Raw genomic sequence first — 24764 nt, 5'->3', positions numbered from 1 at the left:
CTGTCCTGGTGTAACTTCAGAAAGTTGAAAGAAGCTCTGATTAAGTTGCACAATGAACTATTTACACTGTTTCTCCAGCCATCTTCCACTGACATTGTGTGAGGAAAATTCCCTTGAAATCTACCTCTATACGTTTTATAAATATTAGCCCAAATTAAAGGGTGAATTATCTCTTAAGGTGGTCCGAGGTATGAGTAATCCAGCGTGGTGACAATGCATCTTGTCAATACGTGATGTCATTGACTCTTGCTCCTATGAGTTCTCATTCACTGGCAGTTCTGGACTATCCAAATAAATATTTTTGAAACTTTACTGTATCCATTTTTTTGGGTGGAAAGAAAGGATTGTGTTGATACCGTGTCTCCCTGAAATGTGCAGACCATGCTGGTTCAGTGCGTCACTGAGGAATACAAAAACTATTGCATAGATAAATGTGACCATTTTGTATATGGCAAGATCGCACAAACCTGTATTCTGTTCTTGACCAGTCTTTGGTGGCACTTAGAAGGAATGTTTTGGAAGAGGGGCTCCTTTGCTGATGATTACAACACAATATTCCATTCTTCTGACCGAACAGACATGGTTTGATGTCTCAACTTGAGGTCAGCAATTCCGAATTTTCAATGCTCTGCTGAATTGTCAGCCTGGATAACATGATCCTAGCTTACTGTGAGTTCCAAGGAATGAAAATGAACCCACAGCAGTTGAAGAATCTTATATAATCTCTGGCTGAGTTGTAACCCTGTTACCTCCTATGCTAGCAAAGCTATTACGTTACTAGACTATTAATCGAGGGGCTTAGGCAAATGATGTGCAGATGAGTTCAATTCCCAATTAAATAAAATCAGAGGCGGCAATTCTCCCAGCCCGCTGTGTTAATTGAGCAGCACAGCAGGGGGCTGGTAGCAGGACTCACAACCGGTGTCTGACCGATAGCGAGTCCCCCAGTCAATGTTTCTTGATGTAACCAGCCTCGCACTGGAAATCAGTGCAAAGCTAATTACAATAATGAAATTGCTATTTGCATGTGATTAGTGAGCCTGGGTAGTCTCTGGGCTTGCTAGTGGTTCTCCCCCCCCCCCCCCCCCAACCCCAACCCCTGCCCGGAGAGGTTCCCACCAGCTAAGAGTACAGATCGATGCATGCGCAGTGGCCCACTCAGCGCACTGATTTTGGCCTCTCCAGTGGGATGAGGGCCTCCCTTACCAGTGTGAATCCACCTGAGAGGTACTCTGTGGAGCGCAGAGTGCCAGAGATTCATGAAACTAAGTTCGCCCAAAAAACACTTAATAATGGTGACCATAAAACTACTTGATAGTTGTAAAAATCATTCTGGTTTATCATTGCCCTTTGGAGAAGGAAATCTGCCATCTTTAACTACATACATGTGATTCCAGATCCATAGAAATATGGGTTAACTCTTAAGTGACCTTTGGAATGGCCTAAAAAGCCACTCAGTTGTTTTCACATAGGTGGCTGACCACCATCACCTTGAGAACAATTAATGGTGGACAGTAAATGCTGACCTTACCTTCAATGCCCACATCCCATGAATGATTAAGAAAAAATCAGGCCAACCAGCTCCCGTGCAGTTTACTGGGCTGAGGGCTGGGGCTCCTCCACTCAATTCAGTAGGGAGCTTTGTGAGGAAGACGGACAAGAAAATCTTCATGAGCGGGACAAATACAGGAACAAGCTGGTGTGGAATCTGGGGTTCATTTAATTAAAATTTCCATCTGAGCGACGACCAGTTTGTATTCATCGGGCAAATTCCTTTCTCGGAATCTCATTTATTCCCTTGCCTGACGGCAGCTCGTTACAAAGGCAGCTAGTGAAACAATCTGGATATTTTTAGCGCCTGTTGGGAAAGTGCAAAGCTCGGTCAACCCACACTGGCTAAACTACGCACAGCCCACACTTCCTGTGACAGCTGGAGATGTTTGCTGTGGGACTGGATTGCCGAAACAATTGGTTTTTTTTTACAAAATGAGGAGAAAACTGGTTAACTAACTCACCGCCGGTGATGGCTTGCATAATAGTGCAAGGGCACCATTTTCTTTTGCAGTAAATAGACTTAATTATCTATTAAGTCCCTCTGCCATGGTTGCTGTGACACAATATTCTTTTTGAAATTAGGAACTTGCAGCAGGGAATAAAGCTAAGAATAGTCTGAGTGAAGGAAAGAAGGATGTTCAGAAGGAAGGTTTTGTTTTTGCTGTGCAGGTTTCTGCTCTTGGAAAGCAATTAAACTTCATATAAGTAACCATTGAGCAAGATAGGCGAGGAACCAACTGAGAGGCTAGTGATTAGGCTTTGGTGAGGAGAGTTCCACACTATTCTCCCATCTATTATTGGCCTTACCATTGGATTACGTGGCAAGTGTGTCACTACGTCTGTTTACACCCCCACTCCACTTCACCACCGCTCCCCATTCTGCAGGGGGGAATGGGGTGCAATTGTAGCAGACGCCTCTTGCTACCCTGTGTTCCATCAGTTTGGGCCATAAGGACTTGCTGCTAGCAAGGAAGAGGCTTTGCCAACTCGGCATCCTGTCACTGGAGTTGCTAGGTTTGAAGTTAGCAACCTGATCCTTTCTAATAATCTAGCACTCAGTTTAAATGCAACTCGCATTTCCAGGCTAGTGATTACAGATCAAAGGTACTTCAGTGGCTGCAAAGCACTTTTAGATGTCTTGAGGTCATGAAAGGTACTTTATAAGTACAAATCTTAAAGTGCCTTGAGGCCAATTGGTTGTCACAACACCCTTATTTTGTCACCACCCTTGCCCCCCATATTCATTAATGTAAGACTGCTATATGAACAAGGAGCAGGAGTGGGCCATTCGGCCCCTTGAGCCCACTCCACTTTTTCTTACGATCTGATCTGATGGTGAGCTCAAATCTGCATCCCGCATTCCCCCAATAACCTATCCCCTCCTTGCCAAGAATCTATTCATTTCTGCCTTTAAAAAAATTCAAAGGCCCTGCTTCCATCACTTTTTCAGGAAGAGAGTTCCAAAGGCTCACGACCCTCAGAAAATTTTGCCTCACCTCCATTGCAAATGGCGACCTCTTATTTTTAAACAGTGACCCCCCGCCCCCCACAAGTTCTAGAATCTCCCACAAGAGGAGTAATTCTCTCCACATCTGCCCTGTCAAGGCCCCTCAGGATTCTGAAGGAAAGAAAGGCTTGCATTTTGATGGTACTTATCAAGACAACTGGATGTCTTTAAGTGGGTTACAATCAATTAAGTACTTTCTGAAGTGTAGTCACTGCTGCAATACAGAAACGTGGCAGCAAATTTGCACATAGCAAACTTTCATAAACTGCAATGTAATACTAAGGTAATCTGTTTTAATGAAGTGATTGATGGCCACAATACTGGGAAGAACTCCCCTGCTCATCCCAAAGTCGGCAACTCGATCAGTGCAGCACCCTGTCACTACTGCACTGGAGTGTCAGTCTTGATTGTATTAAGCCCTTGAATGGGATTTTTTTATGGACTTTGTGTAAACCCAACTGCCTCACCAGTGCTCTTCAGGATGGGAACCTGCCATTAAACCCAGTCTGACCTGCATGTGTCTCCAGACCTGCACATTCTGTATGAACCAGGATGCTCACAGGCAGCACGTCCTTCTCGTAAGCCCTTCTTGGGGCAGCTATTAGTTCTGGAGCAAACATCCCTACAGTCTATGAACAAGTGTGGGTAGAAGCTTTAACTTAAAACGCTCTTTGCCCCTTGCATTGTGAAACACATCATTGCAGCTTCTCAGTGTTAAAAATACAACAAAAGATGTTGAAATGCCATACAGTATCTGTAGTTACATGGTAGTAACTGTGAGTGCGTAAAGACCCCACAAGTTGACACGAGGTAGCATTGCTTCCAATTTGCTGAGCGTTTGCCAGTTATCCTACTTTTGGATGGTTGGGTTTTAATGGTTACAGGAGGAACTATAGCCGGAGTTCACTTGACTCTTTATCAAGTAGTGCCAGTGGATTTCTCTCCAGAGGGACAGGCAGCTCTTGAACCATTCCAGTCTGAATTATGTTCTTTGCAGGATTTAAACCCAGTATCTTCAGAATTTGAGGCAGCAGTGCTGCAAATGGAACCATGGCATTACTTTACACCAATCCCTGACTAACAGTGAAACAGAATGAGCAGCCTTGGCATGCTTCTTACAAAGGAAATGGTTTCATAAAATATGCGTGTTAATAATAACCTCGTAAATAAAAATTGTCCCAATAGATCATGACACTTTTATCCAATCTCTAAAGCTTTTCCAAGACCCTACTCTTTCTGCTTGTCCTGGTTTCTAAGGTGTTTTGGTTTCATTCTGTCCGACAGTTAAGCTGGTGCGTGTGGCAAGATTCCTGCTAAAGGAAATCCACACCTGACCACGTGTCCTGTTGGAGACAGCAATCTCACTAGTTCTTTAACATCAGTGCCTGGCCTGGATAACCTCCATGACCCTGTGTGTTAATCTCACTGCATCCTGAGATGCTACTAATACTTTGTGAAGATTGTTCTGATTATAAGGCCACCACCACCTTTCTTTTCTAACCCTTCTTCCCATCAAAATGTTTCATTTTTACAACAGTTTCCTTCCCCTTTTCTAAAGGCCCTGCTGGGTAATTTTTCATTGTGCCTCAATGTAAGATGGATGTTAGAAAGTGGGCAATCTATTTTGTGTCTCTCCTGAGTTTTATCCCTGTCAAAATCACTCAGGTGCTGATTTGTAACCTTTCTTATGCCATCACAATCAAAATTAACTGAACCGAACTGCGGCACAGTGCCAGGGACCCAGGTTCAATTCCAGTCTCTGTCACTGTCTGTGTGGAGTTTGTACTTTCTTCCTATGTCTGCATGGGTTTCTTCTGGGTGCTCTGGTTTCCTCCCACAGTCCAAAGATGTGTGGGTTTGATTGGTTGGCCATGCTAAATTGACCCTGGTGTCAGGGGGGATTAGCAGGGTAAATGTGTGGAGGACAGGAATAAGGCCTGTATGGAATTGTGGTCAGTACAGACTCAATGGGCCAAATGGTCTCCTTCAATACTGTAGGGAATCTATGATCTAACTCCCCAGGGGGTACAGCCCCCTCTCCTAAAAACAACTATGTGTAAATGATCAGATAATCTGTTTTTAGTGAGGTTCATTAACTGATATTGTCCTGGACACTGGAGATAACTCTCCAGCTTTTCTTCAAAATAGAGCCATGGGCTCTTACACCTGAAGGGACAGATGGGCGCTGGGTTTAGCACATCATATGAGAAATGGCCCCTCCCAACACTGCTAAATATTGCACTTGAGTGTTGGCCCTGATTTTTATATTCTTTACTGTCCTTTTATTAAGTTCTGGAGTGGGAGCTAAACCCACAACCTTCCAACTCAAAAGAGGAGGGTGCTACCAACTGAGGCATTACTGACGCATTTGTAGCACTAACTCTCAGTGAGTTCAGTTCCCCATCTCTAATGGTTATTCTTCATGTTTGAGCCAAGACAGCAAGTATCCATGGACTATGAGGTCACGAAAGGTATCGCAATAGGGGACCACAACTAAGGTCCTCACTGTCACCTACTTGGGAAAAGAAAGACATAAAGAGATTTGAATAGAAGGAAAAAAGGGATTAAATGTCATCAGTGCAGATTCAATGGGCCAAACACTTGAGTCCTGTTCTCATATTCCTGTTCTTCTATCACATCTATATGCTTGCAGTTACAAACAGGGGTTCCCGGAGGGCAATCAGCAATGATTGACCTTGCCGAACCCTGGACTGTGATGCTGGAGCCCATTTTAATTCTGCCTCCATTCCCAGTTAAAATCTCATTAACTTCCCACCTAACTACAAGCTCAACATTGTCTTTCGATGCTCACATTCCTCAAATCCCTTCCTCAATCCTAACTCAAGTCAGGTCAGATAATTCAGTTGGCAGTCGCATTTATTTTTGCCTATGCCTTGAGAGAGCGAGGAAACCTCTCCAGGATTCGCTGGCCTGCCCTCCCTTTCATAACGATTATCAATGAGATACAAATGCTGCCTGAAGTGTATTTGCCTGGCAACCCACATGTCAGTTTTAATTCAGGCCAAGCACTGTACAGTTGGCTCCACATCAGCACACACCTAATCTAATCACTGAATTCCAATCTACCAAATCACTTCCCATTCTCTCTTATTATGTAGAGTTCTAGTGCAATAAATCATTTCCCACTTTGGGCCCCTATCACATCCTGATCCCAGAACAATGCTTCTCCCCAATTATTGCATGCTTTCAACACAGTAAGTGTAATCAGTGCCCTGTCTAACCTCACCCGACAGCCACAGAATTAGAATCTAATCTTCCACAGTAATGCATTCTTCTGAGAACTAATGACTGCATGTATGGTTGAATAATTGAAGTGTTCAGAAGTGATGACACTCCTGAAATGCAGATGATTCCTATCACATTTGACCATTTGAAACCTTTTATGCTCCCCTTCCCCCTAGCCCATTGCTCTCTTGACCTAGTTCCTCTTGAAGGCACCAATATTTGTTCGATTATGTTACTGTGACACTGTGCTATTTAAAAGCGCTCTGTGAATGTAAATTTGTTGCTGCAGGCTGTGTGAAACTGGTGAGCTTTCACTCATGTGTAATCCCACTACTGTCATGGGTCCAATTGCTGTATGGATTGACTTGATTTATTATTGTCACATATACTGGGATACAGTGAAAAGTATTGTTCCTTGCGCACTATACAGACAAAACATACCATTCATAGAGTACGTAGGAGAGAAGGAAAGGAGAGGGTGCAGAATATAGTGTCGCAGTTAAGATAAGTTGTAGAGAAAGATCAGCTTAATATACGGTAAGTCCATTCAAAAGTCTGATGGCAGTAGGGAAGAAGCTGTTCTTGAGTCGGTTGGTATGTGATCTGACTTTTGTATCTTTTTCCTGGTGGAAGAAGGTGGAAGAGAGTATGTTCAGGGTGCATGGGGTCGTTGATTATGCTGGCTTCTTTCCCAAGGCAGCGGGAGGTGTAGACGGAGTCAGTAGGCAGTTGCACGGTTATTGTTGGTTACTTATCTAATTGGTCATTCTTCATGCAAGTTGACAAAGAGTAACTATTCAATTTGAGGTGCTTCATAAATAAACCAAAAATGGCAAAAGGATAAAATGTCAAAGGATATAAAATGTCATATGACTGCAATTTTTATCTTCCAATTTTTTCCCACATGCTGGAATGCCATTTGTTATCTATTCTGTGCCTGTCAGTACATCCAGCCTTTAAGGGGCAATTGAGACCCTGTTAATTAGACTGTGGTGTCGAGCTTCATACAAGAGTAGCAGATGGCAAATGATAGGCAATGATCAACTGACCACTAACAAAACAGACCTAAATAAAACCTAAAAAGACCTTTCAAAACCTCACAATGTCTCATAGCACTTTATAGCCAATGATATTGTAGCATGGTGGTAATAGTGTTGCTTGTCCAGTCATCCAGATGCCCAGACTAATTCTTTGGATACATGGGTTCAAATCCCACCATTGCAATTGGTGAAATTTAAAATTCAGTTGATTAATAAATCTGCTAGTTTTGGTAATGGTGACCATTTTAACAGGTGGATTGTTGTAAAAACTCTTATAATATCCTTCAGGGAAAAAAAAATCTACTGCCCTTACCTGATCTGGTGTGCATATAACTCCAGACCCACACACTGTGGATGACTTAAAATGGCCTAACCACTTGCTCCTCAAAGACAATTAGGGATGTGCAACAATGCTTACATTCCATGAAAGAATTTTAAAATAAGTACTTCTGAGCTGTAGTCACAGTTGGAACACAGGAAATTTGACAGTCACAGTAAACTCTCCCAAACAGCAGTGTCCTAGGTCATCTGTTTTTACTGGTGTTGGTCTGTTGAATAATGCAGCAGGGAAGGAGCCATTCAGCCCATCAAGGCTTGTACTGGCCCTTTTAGAGAGCAACCCATTTAATCCTAATCCCTTTCTTCCTATATCCCTGCAATTTCTTTTCTGCAAGAATTAATCCAATTTTATTTTGAAAACTACAATTGCAGCACTTCCCTTCATCTATCACCCTATCAAGCAGTACATTCCAAATGCTAATCACTTGTTCCTCAAAGTGTTTTGTCTCATGTTGCTTCATGTTCTTTTGCCAATCACTTTAAATCTGTTTTAATTTTTACTTATTCTATCTAAGCTCTTCATGATTTAAAACATCTTTATTAGTCTCTTTGTCACCTCTCTACTCCAATATTGGTTATTACACTGAGAACTCCCCTTGAGAATTCGGAGTCCTCAGCTCAAGCATTCAGACACTCGAACCAAGGAATGACATGCAGGGATGTCATCAGGTAACATGTATCTTTTTATTGAAGGGTGGACGACCAATTATCAAAGAGTGCTGCTGAAAGATGTCAACTCCGGATCCTCCAATGGGAGGCACTCCTCGCCCGGGCCCCTCTCCAGGACCTGGACCTTCTCCTGGATCGATGCTAGGCCCCAGTCCTGGTCCCTCCCCTGGTTCTGCACACAGTATGATGGGACCAAGCCCAGGTCCCCCATCTGCTGGCCATTCCATGACTCCACAAGGACCTGGAGGTTACCCTGCAGAAAGCATACATCAACTTCATAAGGTAATGTGGTAAAGATTCTGTGAAAATCTTTACGCTTGTGATGGAACTGTATTATAATAATCTTTTCAAATATGTTTAGAAGCAAAGAGAAAATCACTTGATGGGGCTAGACTGATGATTTGTTTGGCTTGGTAAACGAGTTCCAGTATTCCTGTTCAGATGTTTGTACCATCATAAAGTGCAGGAGGCCATTCGACCCCTCATGCCAGGCCAGTTCACTGAAAGCTATGCAGTCACCTGCTGTTTACTCATAGCCCAACAAATGCTTCCTTTTGTGTGAAATCCTGACCCTCTCCCTTATTGATATAGTTAATGGCCATTACATTCTCAGTTTTCTCTCCTCATTCCCCTATGTTGCAAATACACTCCCTGGATTTTCCTCCCTGAATCCTACCCGTGTTGAAATCAAGACTTTATCAATTGCAACCTCTCCAGAAGGCCATTCTCTGGAATGCCTCACCTCCACCAGGTTTTCTGTCACAGTCTATAAGCTTTAAAAAAGCCAAGGCTGACTAAACCCAACCACGGTGTTTTGCATAACCTCCAATCTTCCTCTAGTCTTTTAGGTGTGTTGATTACTCTGCTCTGTACTCCTAATCCATTCATAGAATTTCTCAGTGGGAAAACATCCCTGATAGCCCAACAAAGTGAGTTTTGCTAATTCTGAGGTTGAAGGGAAGAGCTTTTTAAAACGATTATAATTGACCTGATCTCTGCTGACTGTTGCTCAGGTATAAACAGTAATACCCCAGTCAAACCTTGCTGAATATCACAGAGAGGGGAGAAGAGGAGATTTCTTTCTAAAGCAGTGAACTGTAATGCGGAATGCACTGCCAGAAAGAGTGGCAGAAACATATTCCGATTTAACTATTATGGGGAAGAACAGGGAAGTGGAACTAATTGGATAGTTCTTTCACAGTGCTGACACAGGTATGATAGGTTGAATGGCCTTCTGTATAGTAAAATTTTATGAATTTTGTATTACTTGAAATTGTTATCAATATTCTATAGAACGTCGGTTAGATTCGATAGAACTATCTGTTATCAGCTACATAGAGCACAATAGTGTAACATGTTAAACCCCTTATTACATTTCTTGCACTTAACACTATTTCAATTATCACTTTTCTCTGCTGTATGGCTTCTGACCCAAAACCCCTACAGTGTATAATACAACGCCTCACCTCATAAGATGCCTACACTTTCCTTTAGCCACAACCCTCAGACAAATATCCCTACCTGCCACAACTTTGTTGAGTCACGTCCTTGTATACAGGAGCCTTGTACGGCCAACCACAACTGCTGGGGCCTAGGTACAAACCGCTTACGCACAAGTGGAGAGACATAAGCAATGCTGCGCATTACTGAGGAGTGTCCCCTCTGCAGACTAAGTGGCAGACTAATCACTAGAGAATAAGGAGGCTACTACTTGGTTTCAGGAATTTGTATTCACTAAATAAATAAAAGAATACAAATGCTGTGTCTACGTAAGCATCAGTTCCCTCTGAATAATACCCTGAACTACCATACTATACTCTGTGTGGCATGCTGATGTGTGACACCCCTAGAAATAGCACCCTGATTTCTGTCAGTTTCCTTTCAATAGCAACAATAAAAAAGCAAAATCCTGGAAATCTGAAATAAAAACAGAAAATTCTGGAAAGACTCAGTAGGTCTGGCAGCATCTGTGAAAGGAGAAACAGAATTAATATTTCAAGTCTTTGTGACTCTCCTGCAGCACACTGATACACCACACCTAAAGAACACAGAACAGTGCTGCACAGAACAGGCCCTGCAGTCCTCCAAGCCTGCGCCAACCATGATGCCTGCCTAAACTAAAACTGTATGCATTTACGGAGTCCGTACTCTTTCATTCCTATCCTATTCATGTGTTCCTCTAGTTGACCCTTAAATGCAGCAATGGTACCTGCTCATACCACTTCTCTGGGCAGCGCATTCCAGACATTCACCATCGTCTTTTTAAAAATCTTGCCTCGCACTCCTCCTCTAAACTTTTCCCCACGCACCTTATACCTATCTTTTCTACCCTTGGAAAAAGCATCTGACTAACCACTCTGTCCATGCCACTCTCAATCTTGTAGACCTCTATCAGGTCACCCCTCAATCTCTGTCGTTCCAGTGAGAACAAACCAAGTTTATTAAACCTCTCCTCATAGCTAATACCCTCCAGACCAGGCAACATCCTGGTTAACACCATAACATACCGCACTCTTCTGTATAGCACTCTGATACAGTGCATGTAACTGTATCGGTTACCATACCTCCCCACTGTACCACTCTTTGTTTTGTGGCTTGCAATATCAGTCCCTTGTTTTCTGTCTGCTTTTCTGGCATTAAACAGTTAAGTTCTGACTGCATTCTGTTCCTTAGCATTCTGTAACTCAGTGTCAGTGGTGTTTGAAAGGCTGGCTTTGACATTTCTGCTGAACCCTCTTCGAATCCATGTGCAGTGAGCAGGATTCTTTGTGGTAATCAGCAGTGGCAGGCTGCTGAGGAGCTGGCTCCATTGGAAACCTGTCAGTTACACCTTATCTCCTGATTTCAGAAGCTCCCCTCGTGTTAGCTGTCCCATCATGTGCATGTACTGTGCAGTTCTTACCAGCCATCTGTAATCCAGAGACCTTCAAGGCACCTGCTACAGCTCAGTACTCAGGCTGCTGGGTTAATCACAGCTAAATCCCACCCACCACCTACCCCCCCTCCCCGTCCCATTGCATCTGTTTCCCTGAGAGTCTTGTCCATAGAATGCCAGAAGACATTAATGGATTGTACATTCACAGAGTGTACAGGCTGTGTACAGTAATTGCAGTCCTCTGCCAGCTGAAGGAGAATGCTGCCTCCAACATCTTTTCTCTTTGCAGGCAATGGAATCGATGCATGAAAAGGTGATGCCTGATGACCCACGTTATGGTCAGATGAAATCTATTGGTATGAGGCCAGGCGGACACAGTGGCATGGGACCCCCGCCCAGCCCCATGGACCAGCATTCGCAAGGTAACAGGCTTTGCTTCAATGCAAAGCTTTTTATTTTGTTTTTAATAAAAAGAACACTTAGATTGCAAACTGATATTATTTTCACACCTTTGTCTTTGGTCTCAACACACTGACCCACTTAAAAACAAATAGACAATTGACCAGACACAGGCCTCTAGCAGCAAATCTCAATTACCTCTGCTTGGAGTCAAGGAATTTCAGCCTAAATGGATGTTTCATCCGTCTGATTTAACTTCTTTCCTGTGCAGGGAATTCTGCTGCCTGCACCATCCCATTCTTGCACCATGATTCCCCCTCACAATTGTGCTTGCAGTTTGAGCAGCACCTTCAGAATTGTTGCACATCTGACCAACTGCTCAGCTTGAAAATGTAATGCCCTAATTATGTTAGGGGTTGTGGGTTTTAATGGAAAGAAAAAAGACATGGTTTGCACACATAGATTCAAACAAATACATTGAATTATTGAAGAGCTGTTCTTTGCATTACATCAAGTACAAAACTGAAAATAAAATAGCCGCCTGCAGCACACACCCTAATGACATCATCATTAAATTGTGATCAGTTCTTAAAGCAGTCTGCAACCTTTCAAAATATATAACAGAAGGGAACATTGCCTACAAGGGTGGCGTGGTGGCACAGCAGTTAGCAATGTTGCCTCACGATGCCAGGGATTCAGGTTCAGTTCAAGCCTTGGATTATTGTCCATGTGGAGTTTGCACTTCCTCCCCATGACTGTGTAGTGATCTGTGGGTGCTCTGGTTTCTTCCCATTGTCCAGATGTGCAGGTTAGGTGGATTGGCCGTAGTAAATTGTCTCTTAATGTCCAAAAATGTGTAGCTTAGGTAGATTGGCCATGATCAAAACACGGGGTTACGGGATTGGACGGGGGGGGTGTGCCTTCAGAGGGTCGTTGCAGATTCAATGGGCCTTCTGTACTGTAGGGATTTTACAAATAAATAACTTTCTGAGATCTCTGCATTCATCCAAGCTGCCTGGGCTTTAAGCTCTGGAATCCTCTCCGTAAACCTTTCTGTCCCTTTACTTCTGCCTGTTCCTTTAAGATGCTTTTGGTCATCAGCCCTAAGGTCTCCTCTTTTGGCTTGTTACCTAATTTTGTTTGGTAATACTCCTGTGAAGCATCTTGTGTTATACTCCTGTTAGCTAGCTGGTGAAAGCTGAAAGCAGAGCCAGTTTTTACTTAGAATGTATTTATTCACAGAATGAAACATTACAGGTGTATAAAAGCAAAATTCTACAGATGCTGGAATCTGAAAATGCTAGAAAATCTCAGCAGATCTGACAGTATCTGTGGGCAGAGAATAGAGCCAGTGTTTCGAGTCTAGTTGGCCAGTTGTCAGAGAGAAGAAGGGTCATCTAGACTTGGCTCTATTCTCTCCCCACAGATGCTGTCAGACCTGCTGAGATTATCCAGCATTTTCTGTTTGTAATGCAGGTATATATCTCCTGACTCCTCTCAACCCATGCAACAGTAAGTGTCTCTTTATATGTGCCCAAGTATCCATCCAATCAACCTGTATGTACATAACCTTAGTCATTACAATTAATGTGTTTGTCTGTTTTATCACATAAGAGCTCTATATAAATGCAAGTTATTGTTGTTTAGTTAGCAGAAAGACAAAGGTTAACCTGTAACAACCTTTCAATTACAGGTTACCCTTCTCCCCTTGGAGGTGCTGAGCACGCCCCAAGTCCAGTACCTGCTAATGGTCCTACCTCAGGACCCCCTATGTCTTCTGGACCAGGTGGCGTTCCTATGGATGGCGGGGACCCCCAGACCCTGGGTCAACAGAACCGAGGGCCCTCTCCTTTCAACCAGGGGCAGCTGCATCAGTTGCGAGCGCAGATCATGGCATACAAGATGCTGGCAAGAGGCCAGCCCATCCCGGACCACCTACAGCTGGCTGTCCAAGGGAAGAGACCACCACCTGGAATGCAGCAGCAGATGTCGTCACTACCTCCACCCTCCACCCCTGGAACTGGACCAACTCCAGGCCCAGCACCTGGAAACTACAACAGACCGCTTGGTATCTACATCTTCACTTACTTTGTCATACCTTTAACATTAACATTAATTGTTAGCATTGGCAACTGAGCCAAGGTCCAGCATGATTCACACACACCAGCAACTTCACAAAAAACAATTGCGCTTCTCTCTTAACCGCACTGTGGTATTTTCTCTGAGTTTATTTTCAAATGTGCAGTTCTCATTTGTGCAGATGAAACTGAGGAGGTCCTAGGTTCTCCTCTTCTGGATTGAAGGGAGGTAAGAATTAGAGAGAGAATCATCATTGGTTGACCTGCTTTGTGTCCTTGTGGTAGCATGGGACTAGCTGGCACCTCCCTCTCCTCTACGTGCTCCTCCTGCTCCAATCTTAGGAAGATGTGCAGCCTGAGAGGGACCAGTAAACGCAAATGTCTTGTGCAGGGAAAAAGCCATATGTAGGACCTGCCAATGTATTGATATACACAAGCTTCCCATTGTTTGTCATTTTTTCCGATTCTAAAACCATTCCTACCTGTGCCAGTGTATCCATCTCACTTTCTGTTTCCCCTCACCCCTATTTTACAGGCATGGGAGGATCCAACATGATGCCTCCAGGGTCTGCTGGAGTCAATCAGGGAATGCAGTGCCAGCCTCCTGGTGGCCCCTCAAAACCCTGGCCAGAAGGTAAACTTTTTTGGTTTTTAGAATTATCAAGAAATCCTGTTGAATGGCCAAGGCTCATAATGCACGAGGGTGCTGAGGGCAAAATGAAGATGAGTAGAACAGGAAATAGCCATAGACTGACCCTGAACTTGTGCTCTAAAAAGATGGTGAAAGGCAAGACTGGGGAACCATGAGGATTTCTACTACTCCTCAGGTCCCACAAAGGAATGAGTTGGATAAGGTGCAATAAGTTTGACTTCACTGTAGTGAGGTGGAAGGAAATGTAAAACGGTAAGCTTTTGGAAGAATAAAAGTGGACATTTCAAAGGAGTGCTTTGAAAGGGTTGAATTATGAGGGCAGGTTGTATGAACTTAGCTTGTATTCACTTGCCTGAAGCTGATTGAGGGGTGATCCAATCGAGGAGTTTAAAATGTTAAAAGGATTCGATGGAGGTGATATGCAGAAATGACTTTATCTGGTGGAGAAATTAGGAACAAAGACACACAGTCTTAAAATTAGAGTTTAGGTCTTTCAGGACAGAAATCAGAAAACACTTCTCCCATGCTAAAGATGATAGAAACCAAATGGTTTGTGAATGCTGGGGGAAAGCTGGAGCTTTTAAGTCTGAGATCAACAGATTGTTGTTGGATTAATGTTATCAAGAGATATAGTGGGCAAACATTGTTAAGGAGCGGATGAGCCAGGATCTAACTGAATGATGGAGCAGAGTTAAGGGACTGAATGACCTCCCCTTGTTCCTATGTAAGCTCTGACCAAGAGTAGCGTTGCTTTATAATTGACCAGAAAGGTTGAAATAAAAAGGACCTGGGCTGGGGCGTATATTTGTTAAAGGTCAAGAGACATCCACATATGCCTCTTGAAATATTATAAGGGAAAAATAAGCTGATACAATTTCCAAAGAGCTAGACGACAATTCTCCCAGCCCACTGCACTGCTTGAGTAACGCAACAGGCCGGGAGACATAAGCAGCGGCTGTTTCACGGGATGCACGATTGGGGGCCGTGGCTTCCACACGTCTCCCAAGGTAAGTTTTTCATTGTCATCAGCTCCACGCCAGAAATCAGCGCAGGGCCGATTATCATACGGAATTTTTTGGGAGAATCCCGGCCCTGATATTTTGGAGTCAGAAGAAGGTCCTGATGTGCTGTTTTGTGGTTTTTAGTGCTAACCTCAAAACACAAACTAGGGAGTCACATGACATTTTGAACTAAGAAGTGTTTCTTAATGATCTTGGTATTGACAGAAAGAGCAATTTGTGGGTTCAATTGCTTCCTTTTATTGAGGACGATGGTCTTAAAATGTCAATCAAGTGTAAGTGTGGCGATAACTAGACTTTATATCTGACAGCACCTCAGAATGACAATGCTACATCCTTTTGAAAAGTGAATGAAAGCCGTACTTTTATGTAGCGCCCTTTCAGCACTTGCACAATAACATTCCAGAACAACTTCACATTCAGTGAATTACATTTCATCCCAGAAGCTCTTGTCTGTAGACAAAAACGACAGCAGTTCTGCTCACAGGAAGATCTCAGAAACTGAAAGGATTGGTTAATCTATTTTGGCAGCATTAGTTGAGGGAGGACTGTTGGTTAGGAAAAATTCTCTTGCTAGGGCTTCGGAAACTAATATCCACCTAAATAACAGGCAGTGCACAACTGGATTGCCTCCCCACAGTGATGGCAATTTTCCTTTGCCATGGAACAGATGTTTCTTTTGTGTCAATGAAGAATGTGCTGTCATCTGTCTTTGTGGGCACAGATATTTTTTAAAAGTTCACATTAACTTTCTTATTATGATGAAGGCTTGCCCATGGGTTGGTTCTTCTGATAACTCAGTACTTTCTCAGAACACTACTGGGTTTTTAAGCTCCGTGAATGTGTCTTTCCTGACTCTTGCTGTTGTGGGTTCAACCCCACCCAAGAGACTTGAACATGCAGTTCGACCTGATACTGAGCCCAGAACTTGTGGGAGTGCTTCACTGTCAGAGATGCCTTCTTTCAGATATTGAGGTGTTAAACTGAAGCCCTATTTGCCCTCTCAGATGGGCAATAAAGATTTCATGGCACCACGTGAGGAAAAGCAGACGCTTTTTCTCATGTATAATGTTTATCCTGCAATCAATATAATTTAACTTTTTAACTGGTCTTTATTGTATCACTGTGGGAACATGCTGTGCGAAAAATAGCTGCCCGTGTTCTACATTAAAACAGAGACCACACTGCAAAAGTACTCAATCAGCTGAAAAGCATTTTAGAACATCCTGTGGTGGTGAAAGGTGCTGTAAGAATGCATGTGGTTTGAACTCACAAACTTTGAATTCAGACCAAACTGAGCAGATTAGAAGCGGATCAGGTCTACGGGAAACCCATCTCCTAGCAAGTGCCAATCAGCCTCAGGTGATCTGGCAGTAGTGGGTAACATGGTTAATGCTTTCCTGTAATCCTCACAACCTTTCTCTGTTTTAGGTCCAATGGCCAATGCCACCGCTCCAACCAGCGCTCCACAGAAACTGGCACCCCCTCAGCCTACTGGTCGACCTTCCCCAGCACCGCCAGCTGTGCCCCCTGCTGCCTCCCCAGTGATGCCTCCTCAGACTCAGTCACCAGGCCAGCCAGCTCAGCCTGCCCCTATGGTGCAGCACCATCAGAAACAGAATAGGATTACCCCCATTCAGAAACCACGGGGGCTGGACCCAGTTGAGCTTCTCCAGGAACGTGAGTACCGGTAAGGAGAGTTTGACGATTTTTCAGGATGGAATGTATGTTTATAGGCTACTCTAGTCCTGGCCTTTAATTCAGGGATTTAAATGTTTTCCAGCGCTATGTTTTGCAACTCTCATCTTTGTTCACAAATCTCTCCATGGCCTTACCCCTCTCTATCCCTTTAATTCCCTCCAGCCTTATAACTCTATCACCCATCTAGTTCTAGCCTCCTGAGCACCCATGATTTGAATCACTCCACATTGGTACCCATGCCTTCAGTTGCCTAGGTCCTAAGCTTCGGAATTCCCTCCATTAACCTCTCTGCATCTCTGTTTTTCTCTTTCCTTTTGAGATCCTTAAAACATTTCTCTTTGACTGCACTCTTGGTTGCCTGCCTTCATGTGGCTCAGTGTCAAATTTTGTTTGTTAATGCTTGTATGAAGCACTCTGCAACATTTTACTACGTGAAAGGCACAATGCAAATGTAAGTTGTTCTTGTTGTGTTGAGTACGTCAACTAGGGTTTGTCTTTGAGCCATCAAAATTTCAAATGCTTTCTGCAGTGGCAGAAGTATGATCTGCAGTAAGTTATTGAATGCACTTTACAAGTCCAACAGTCCTGAGGAGAAACTATCTCTGTTCTCTATTCTATAATAAAGCAGATGAAAAAGCTCTGCCATGCATATTGTTCTCTTTCATTAAAGTTCTCTTTCAAAAAAGTAGAATTACAATTGCATGTCAGGAACACTATAACCGGTTCTATGCTTTACACCTGTGAAGTATTCATGAGTTTCTAACTCTCAAGATGCTCCTAGGTTCTTTAGCTATAACATTCCAGGTCCAGAATTGTGCGGCTGATGTTTGGTTTTGTTGGCAGGCTGCAAGCTCGCATTTCCCATCGGATCCAAGAGCTGGAGAACCTCCCTGGCTCACTCGCTGGAGACCTTCGCACCAAAGCAACCATTGAACTCAAAGCTCTGCGGCTTCTTAATTTTCAAAGGCAGGTTGGTATCAGGTCAAGAATGTTTTATTTTCCTTTGCATCCCTTTTTGCACCATTACAATGGCCTCACTGGGTACAAATATTGCAATTATGAAATCCCTTATGTGAGTGCCATTTAGAAGCAACGCTATCAGTTTTCCACTGTGTTCCCTCCCAGACACAAACATTTCTGACAGCACTGCCATATCAACAAACACTGGGAGAGGCGTATGGTATTGTCCTTGGATTAGTAATCCAGGTAGTGCTCTGGGCACTCGGGTTTGAATCCTACCAAGGCAGATGGTGAAATTTGAATTCAATAACAATCTGGAATTACAAGCCTAATGATGACCATGTCATAAAAATCCATCTGATTCACTAATGTCCTTTAGGGAAGGAAACATGCCATCCTTACCTGGTCTGATCTACAAGTGACTTCAGACCCACAGCAATGTGGTTGATCCATAACTGCCTAGCAAGCCACTCTGTTGAAGGGCAATTAATGATGAGCAACAAATGCTGGCCTAGCCAGCAATGCCCACACATAATTTCTTTATTATTTGCCCATTATCACATTACTGTTTGTAGGAGCTTTTGCTTTGTGCAAATTGGCTGCTGCATTTTCTAAATTACAGCACTAATTACATATCAAAAAGTTATTAATTGGCTGTAAAACACTGTGGGACATTGAGGTCATAAAAGCTGCCACCAGATAGACTGCAGTAATTCAAGAAGGCAGCTTACCACCATCTTCTCAAAGGCAATTAGGGATGGGCAACAAAGGCTGACCTGTAGTGCTGTCCTATGAATTTTTTTTAAAGATGCTATAGAACTGCTTTTGGAATGTTTTGAGTTTTTGTTTCCCTAAATGGTGATATCAATAAGATGCCAGACACAAGACCAGAATTTTACCGCCCTGCCCACCATGGAATCAGAACAGGCAAGGGGTGGACAATGGAATTTGGGTTTACCTTGGGTGGGATTTTATGGTTTCAGGACAAGTGAGGCTATAAAATCTTGCCCGATAAGTTCAGCTCATTGCTTAGATCCTTACAGAAAACTGGGTCTGACCTTTTTTATCTTCAAAAGGTTGGGAATTTACCCTCAATTCTCAATGGAATTTACCATGTATCTCTGATTTCTTTTGGAGTGCTCCAATCTAGTATGAAAAATTAGCCTCATGCATTCCATGACTCTCTCCCACAACAAGTGTTAGGGACATATTGTAATTGGCTGGTTGGACGCTCTGGTTATACTCTGAGGTTGCAACCAAGGAGACTTTTACATTGGGTCACTGTATCAGTGGAAAGGACTTAGATAATATTGTCAGCCTCTTTCATGTATACTTGTATCTCAAAATTTTAAATTATGGCAGATCTGCAACAATTCCATATGAATTCATTCACGACATAGGTTGCAGGCAACTGTAATACCTCCATGTTACAACAGGTGACAACACTGAGCTTGTGGTTGATCCTATTCCCAGCAGCACTACCCACAGGTACTTATTGCATACTGCAGCTATATGCAATCTTGATAAAAGGTGAACTCATACTGGAGAGTGTACACTTGACATGTTAGACTTATAAGCAGTGGCTTTGGAACAGTGGCCAATGCCTTTACTTACAAGCCATTGAGGCAGTGGAAACTGCCTTTGCCTGTCAGCTCTTGGCAGTGTCTTCATCTGTCGACTGTTTTAAAACATTCTTAGAATATTTCTAGTTGTCAGTCTGGTGCGATGCTGGATGATGTTCCCTGTCAGACTGCCTGCGATAAACTGACCCCTCTGTTTTGTCCTCAGCTCCGTCAGGAAGTGGTGGTGTGTATGAGGAGGGACACAGCCCTCGAGACAGCACTAAATGCAAAGGCTTACAAACGCAGCAAGCGACAGTCACTCCGTGAGGCACGCATTACTGAGAAACTTGAGAAGCAGCAGAAGATTGAGCAAGAACGCAAGCGCAGACAGAAACATCAGGTATATCACAGATGCACCATCATCAACAAGAACAACTTGCATTTACATAGCAACTTCAAAGTAATTTACTGTTCCAAGGCACTTTGCACGAGCGCCAATAAACAAAAGTTGACACTGAACCAAATATAAAAAACTAGGACAAGAGACCAAAAGTTTGGTCAAAGACATAGTTTTTAAAGAGCTTCGTAGAGAAACAGAGAGGTGAAGAAGAGAATTTCTGGAGAGTCTTGGTAGCTGAAAGCATGGCCGTCAATGGCAGGAATGTGGAAGGAAACAGAATTGGAGGAGTTCAGAGAACTCAAAGTTGGATGGCTGGAGGAGGTTCCAGTGGTAAAACTCAAATGGCAGTTCAGGTGCCGCTGGGGACCGGGGACTGAGGACCTCAGAGAACAAATGGGACAGAACCCCAGGGAGATCTGATTGCCACTGTAAATTAAAGATGTAAATGGGACCCTCTTTTGTTTACCTGCAGGAGATTTTCTCATGGATCTCAAACAGAAATTGTTCAGATATCATCTGGCCTCTAATTCTGGTATTGTCTGGAGCAGCACAGTGACACAGTGGTTAGCACTGCTGCCTCACAGTGCCAGGGACCCAGATTCAATTCCAGCCTTGGGTGACTGTGTAGAGTTAACACTTTCTCCTTGTGTCTGCATGGGTTGCCTCCAGGTGCTCCAGTTTCCTTGCATACTCAAAAATCTACAGGTTAGGTGGATTGGCCATGCTAAATTACCCCTTATGGTCCCAAGATGTGTAGTTTAGGGGATTAGTGAGGTAAATATGTGGCTTTATGGGGATAGGGCCCAGGTAAAATGATCTGTCAAAGAGTTAGGACATAGAACATTACAGCGCAGTACAGGCCCTTCGGCCCTTGATGTTGCGCCGACCAGTGGAACCAATCTAATGACTCTCTAACCTAAACTATTCCAATGTTATCCATATGCCTATCCACTGACCATTTGAACGCCCTTAAAGTTGGCAAGTCCACAACTGCTGCAAGCAGGGCATTCCACGCCCTTACTACCCTCTGAGTAAAGAACCTACCTCTGACATCCGTCCTATAATTACCACCCCTTAGTTTATAGCTACGTCCCCTCATGTTAGCCATCACCATCCGAGGAAAAAGACTCTCACTGTCCATCCTATCTAACCCTCTGATCATCTTGTATGCTTCAATTAGGTCACCTTGTAACCTTCTTCTTTCTAATGAAAACAACCTCAAGTCCCTCAGCCTTTCCTCATAAGATCTTCCCACCATACCAGGCAACATTCTGGTAAACCTACTCTGCACCCTTTCCAATGCCTCCACATCTTTCTTATAATGTGGCGACCAGAACTGTACGCAATATTCCAAGTGCGGCTGCACCAGAGTTTTGTACAGTTGCAACATGACCTCACGGCTCCAAAATTCAGTCCCTCTACCAATAAAAGCTAACACACCGTACGCCTTCTTAACAACTTCATCAACCTGGGTGCCAACTTTGAGGGAGCTATGCACATGTACACCGAGATCTCTCTGCTCATCAACACTACTAAGAGTCCTTCCATTAGCCCTATATTCTGTATTCCTGTTAGTCTTTCCATAGTGAACCACCTCACACTTCTCAGTATTAAACTCCATTTGCCACCTCTCGGCCCAGCTCTGCAGCTTATCTATGTCCCTCTGCAAACTGTAAGTGTAGACTTGATGCGCCAAATAGCCTCCTTCTGCACTGTTGGGATTGTATGATATCACAGGGAGTGCCCTGAGCATAATACAGCATCAGGGTAGCTGACAACAAGGCAGTTTTAAAGCAAGGGAGGCAAAATCTAAAAGGAGACCAAAGCAAGGTTCAGCCAATATTCAGCCTTTCTTTTAGCCTTGTGTTACTTTTTTCTAAACCCCCTCAATCCACTCACTCCACATTCTGTGTTCTTGTTCACAGGAATACCTCAACAGCATCCTGCAGCACGCAAAGGACTTCAAGGAGTATCACCGGTCAGTTTCGGGGAAAATGCAGAAACTGACGAAAGCCGTGGCCACGTATCATGCCAACACTGAGCGCGAGCAGAAGAAGGAGAACGAGCGCATCGAGAAGGAGAGGATGAGGAGGTTAATGGTGAGCCACTTCCAGCTTGATTCCCCTGTCCTTTGATTGACTTTACAAGGCCCAGCCTGTTTGGAGAAACACCTTCCATTACTTGGCCATGTGGCCATTCTTCTTGTGCAACATTCAATTCTATGGCATCACTTTTGAGCCCAATTCTGCATAGGAGCACCTGAGGAATCAGGTGGTGGAGATTTTACCCCTGTGTCCAGTCTGCTTTGTCTGGAGAGCATATGCACATTTGATTGGGGCAGGGATATCACACGTAATGGTTCCCAACTCCCTGCTCCCTGTGTGACTGCCGGTGGCATCTTGTTACTATCTTTCTCCCTGTTCCCTGCAGGCAGAAGATGAAGAAGGCTATCGAAAGCTGATTGACCAGAAGAAAGACCGGCGTCTGGCTTACCTGCTGCAGCAAACCGATGAATATGTGGCCAATCTGACAGAACTCGTCCGACAGCACAAGGCAGCGCAGGCTGCTAAAGAGAAAAAGAAGAAAAAGAAGAAGAAGGTTAGTGCAAGCCCAGTTTTGGAACGAGCACCAACAGCATGGCTGAGAAACAATGGCTAGTGTCAGTGTGGGCCCTAGGCTGAATTTTTGCCTGTCATTCCTTTACTGCTGGGGCATGATAGTTCCAGCACCAGTAAACTAAGCAGCATGAATATAATACACATGTTGATGGGACATAAAGTTATCTCATCGAGGACCAGTTACAGGCCACTTTGACTTAAAAGCCTTCAAGCCTCATGAACGTATTGTAGCTGGAATAGTTAATTCCAAGGCCACTTTGTTTAGTTGTTGATTCTCCATTCTTTCAGCATACAGCAGGGTATCAAGCAATGTAAATTTGATGGCTGGGAGACAATAGCAGGGGTGTGTCCTTGGATGCCGTTTGCAAGTGTCGAAGGCGTTTTTTTGTAGCATGATCAGCTTCTCACCATAAATCGGTACAGAGCTGATTATCATATGGAAATTACAATCTCCATTTGGTAGGTGACTCAGAACGATATTCTCCAGGCCCGCTAGCGTAACGGCCCCCTCTCCCCAGTGGGGTTTACAGTTGCTCCCCACTAACAGAAATACAGGCATCCTCACCCTGATGATGGGGACAGAGCCATTGAGGCCTTTAGCAAGACCTTTGACAAGGTACCGCACAGTAGATTGTTGCATAAAGTTAAATCTCACAGGATCCAGGATGAGGTATCTAAATGGATTCAAAATTGGCTTCTTAACAGAAGCCAGAGGGTAGTTGTAGAGAGTTGTTTTTCAAACTGGAGGTCTGTGACCAGCAGTGTTTGTTTGTACTGCGCAATATTCCGGGTGTCTGTGCTGTTTGATTTTGGGCATTTGTTTCTGCTGTGGGATCCTGGTTTTGGCATTGCACTCCTATTTCATTTCACATTTTTTTCACCACTACAGAAGCAGGAAAATGTGGATGGATTGGGTTCTGCCGTTGGTCCGGATGGTGAGGTAAGTGATTGGAGACTGTCCCCTTGACAATTGTGCAATACTGATAGAATCATAGAATTCCTACAGTGCACTAACTGGCATTCACCCAGTTTGTTTTTTTTTGCTGTGAGTCTGAGTTTTTAAAAGTTATCCTTTCACTGGGACAGGTGATGGATATTTAGCCCCTCAAGTCTGTTCGACTATGCAATCAAATCATGATCTGTATCTTCAGTCTATCTGCCCAACTTGGTTCCATAACCTTTGATTAAGAAGCATCTATCAATAACAAATCGAAATTTTTCAAATGCCACACCTTTCTCTTCGGGGTAAAAATTCCAGATTTTCACCACTGTTGAGTGATGAAGTGCTTCCTGTCATCATATCTCAGGGTTTAATACCAGTTAATGAAAACTCACTTTCCCTACTTTTCAGTAAGAAGTCTCACAACACCAGGTTAAAGTCCAACAGGTTTATTTGGTAGCATGAGCTTTCGAAGCAGTACTCCTTCATCAGGTGAGCGCAGGATTGGTTCACAAACAGGGCATATAGACACAGGATAAAAGCAAATTACTGTGGATGCTGAAATCTGAAACCAAAAGAGTAAATGTGGGAAAATCTCAGCAGGTCTGGCAGCAATGGCAAGGAAAGAAAAGAGCTGACTTTTTGTGTCCAGACAAACCCCCAATCAAAGCTTTGACAAAGAGTCATCTGGACTCGAAACATAGGCTCCCCTCTTTCACCTCAGATGCTGCCAGACCTGCTGAGACTCTCCAGCATCTTCTCTTTTGGTGTCATATATAGACACAACTCAATTACAAGATAATGGTTGAAATGCAAGTCTTAACAATTAATCAAGTCTTTACAGGTACAGACAATGCGAGTGGAGAGAGGGTTAGCACAGGACAGTTAGTGACATTTTGCAAACCCAGGCAAGTCATGGCGGTTACAGGTAGTGTGACGTGAACCCAAGATCCCGGTTAAGGCCATCCTCGTGTGCGGAATTTGGCTATCTGTTCGGCAATTCTGCGTTGTCGTATATCTTGAATGTCGCCTTGGAGAACGCTTTACCCAAAGATCAGAGGCTAAATACCCTTGACTGCTGAAGTGTTCCCCGACAGGAAGGGAACACTCCTGCCTGATGATTGTCGAGCAATGTCTGTTGTCATAGTGTCTGCATGATCTTGCCAATGTACCATGTCTTGGGACATCCTTTCCTGCAGCGTATC

General features: G+C 43.7%; 1 protein-coding gene across 8 annotated transcripts in view; it reads left to right on the top strand.

Annotated features, from left to right (window-relative positions):
* The window catches only part of smarca4a (SWI/SNF related BAF chromatin remodeling complex subunit ATPase 4a), a 94833-nt gene that overhangs the window by 19718 nt on the left and 50351 nt on the right, over positions 1-24764 (top strand). For all 8 annotated transcript variants that reach the window (XM_080216706.1, XM_080216700.1, XM_080216699.1 and 5 more), the window contains 10 exons: positions 8380-8637; positions 11520-11652; positions 13323-13697; positions 14243-14341; positions 16810-17068; positions 17923-18049; positions 19828-20001; positions 21927-22100; positions 22432-22599; positions 23509-23559. In XM_080216706.1, the coding sequence (XP_080072832.1) occupies positions 8416-8637; positions 11520-11652; positions 13323-13697; positions 14243-14341; positions 16810-17068; positions 17923-18049; positions 19828-20001; positions 21927-22100; positions 22432-22599; positions 23509-23559 (1782 nt within the window). In that variant the 5' untranslated portion in view covers positions 8380-8415. The remainder of the gene's footprint in view (positions 1-8379; positions 8638-11519; positions 11653-13322; positions 13698-14242; positions 14342-16809; positions 17069-17922; positions 18050-19827; positions 20002-21926; positions 22101-22431; positions 22600-23508; positions 23560-24764) is intronic.

This window comes from Carcharhinus amblyrhynchos, chromosome 33, assembly GCF_965287045.1.
Source record: "Carcharhinus amblyrhynchos chromosome 33, sCarAmb.v2.hapA, whole genome shotgun sequence".
Classification (NCBI taxonomy): Eukaryota; Metazoa; Chordata; class Chondrichthyes; order Carcharhiniformes; family Carcharhinidae; genus Carcharhinus; species Carcharhinus amblyrhynchos.
Note: the sequence above shows the minus strand (reverse complement) of the source record. Positions and strands in the feature narration are given on the sequence as shown.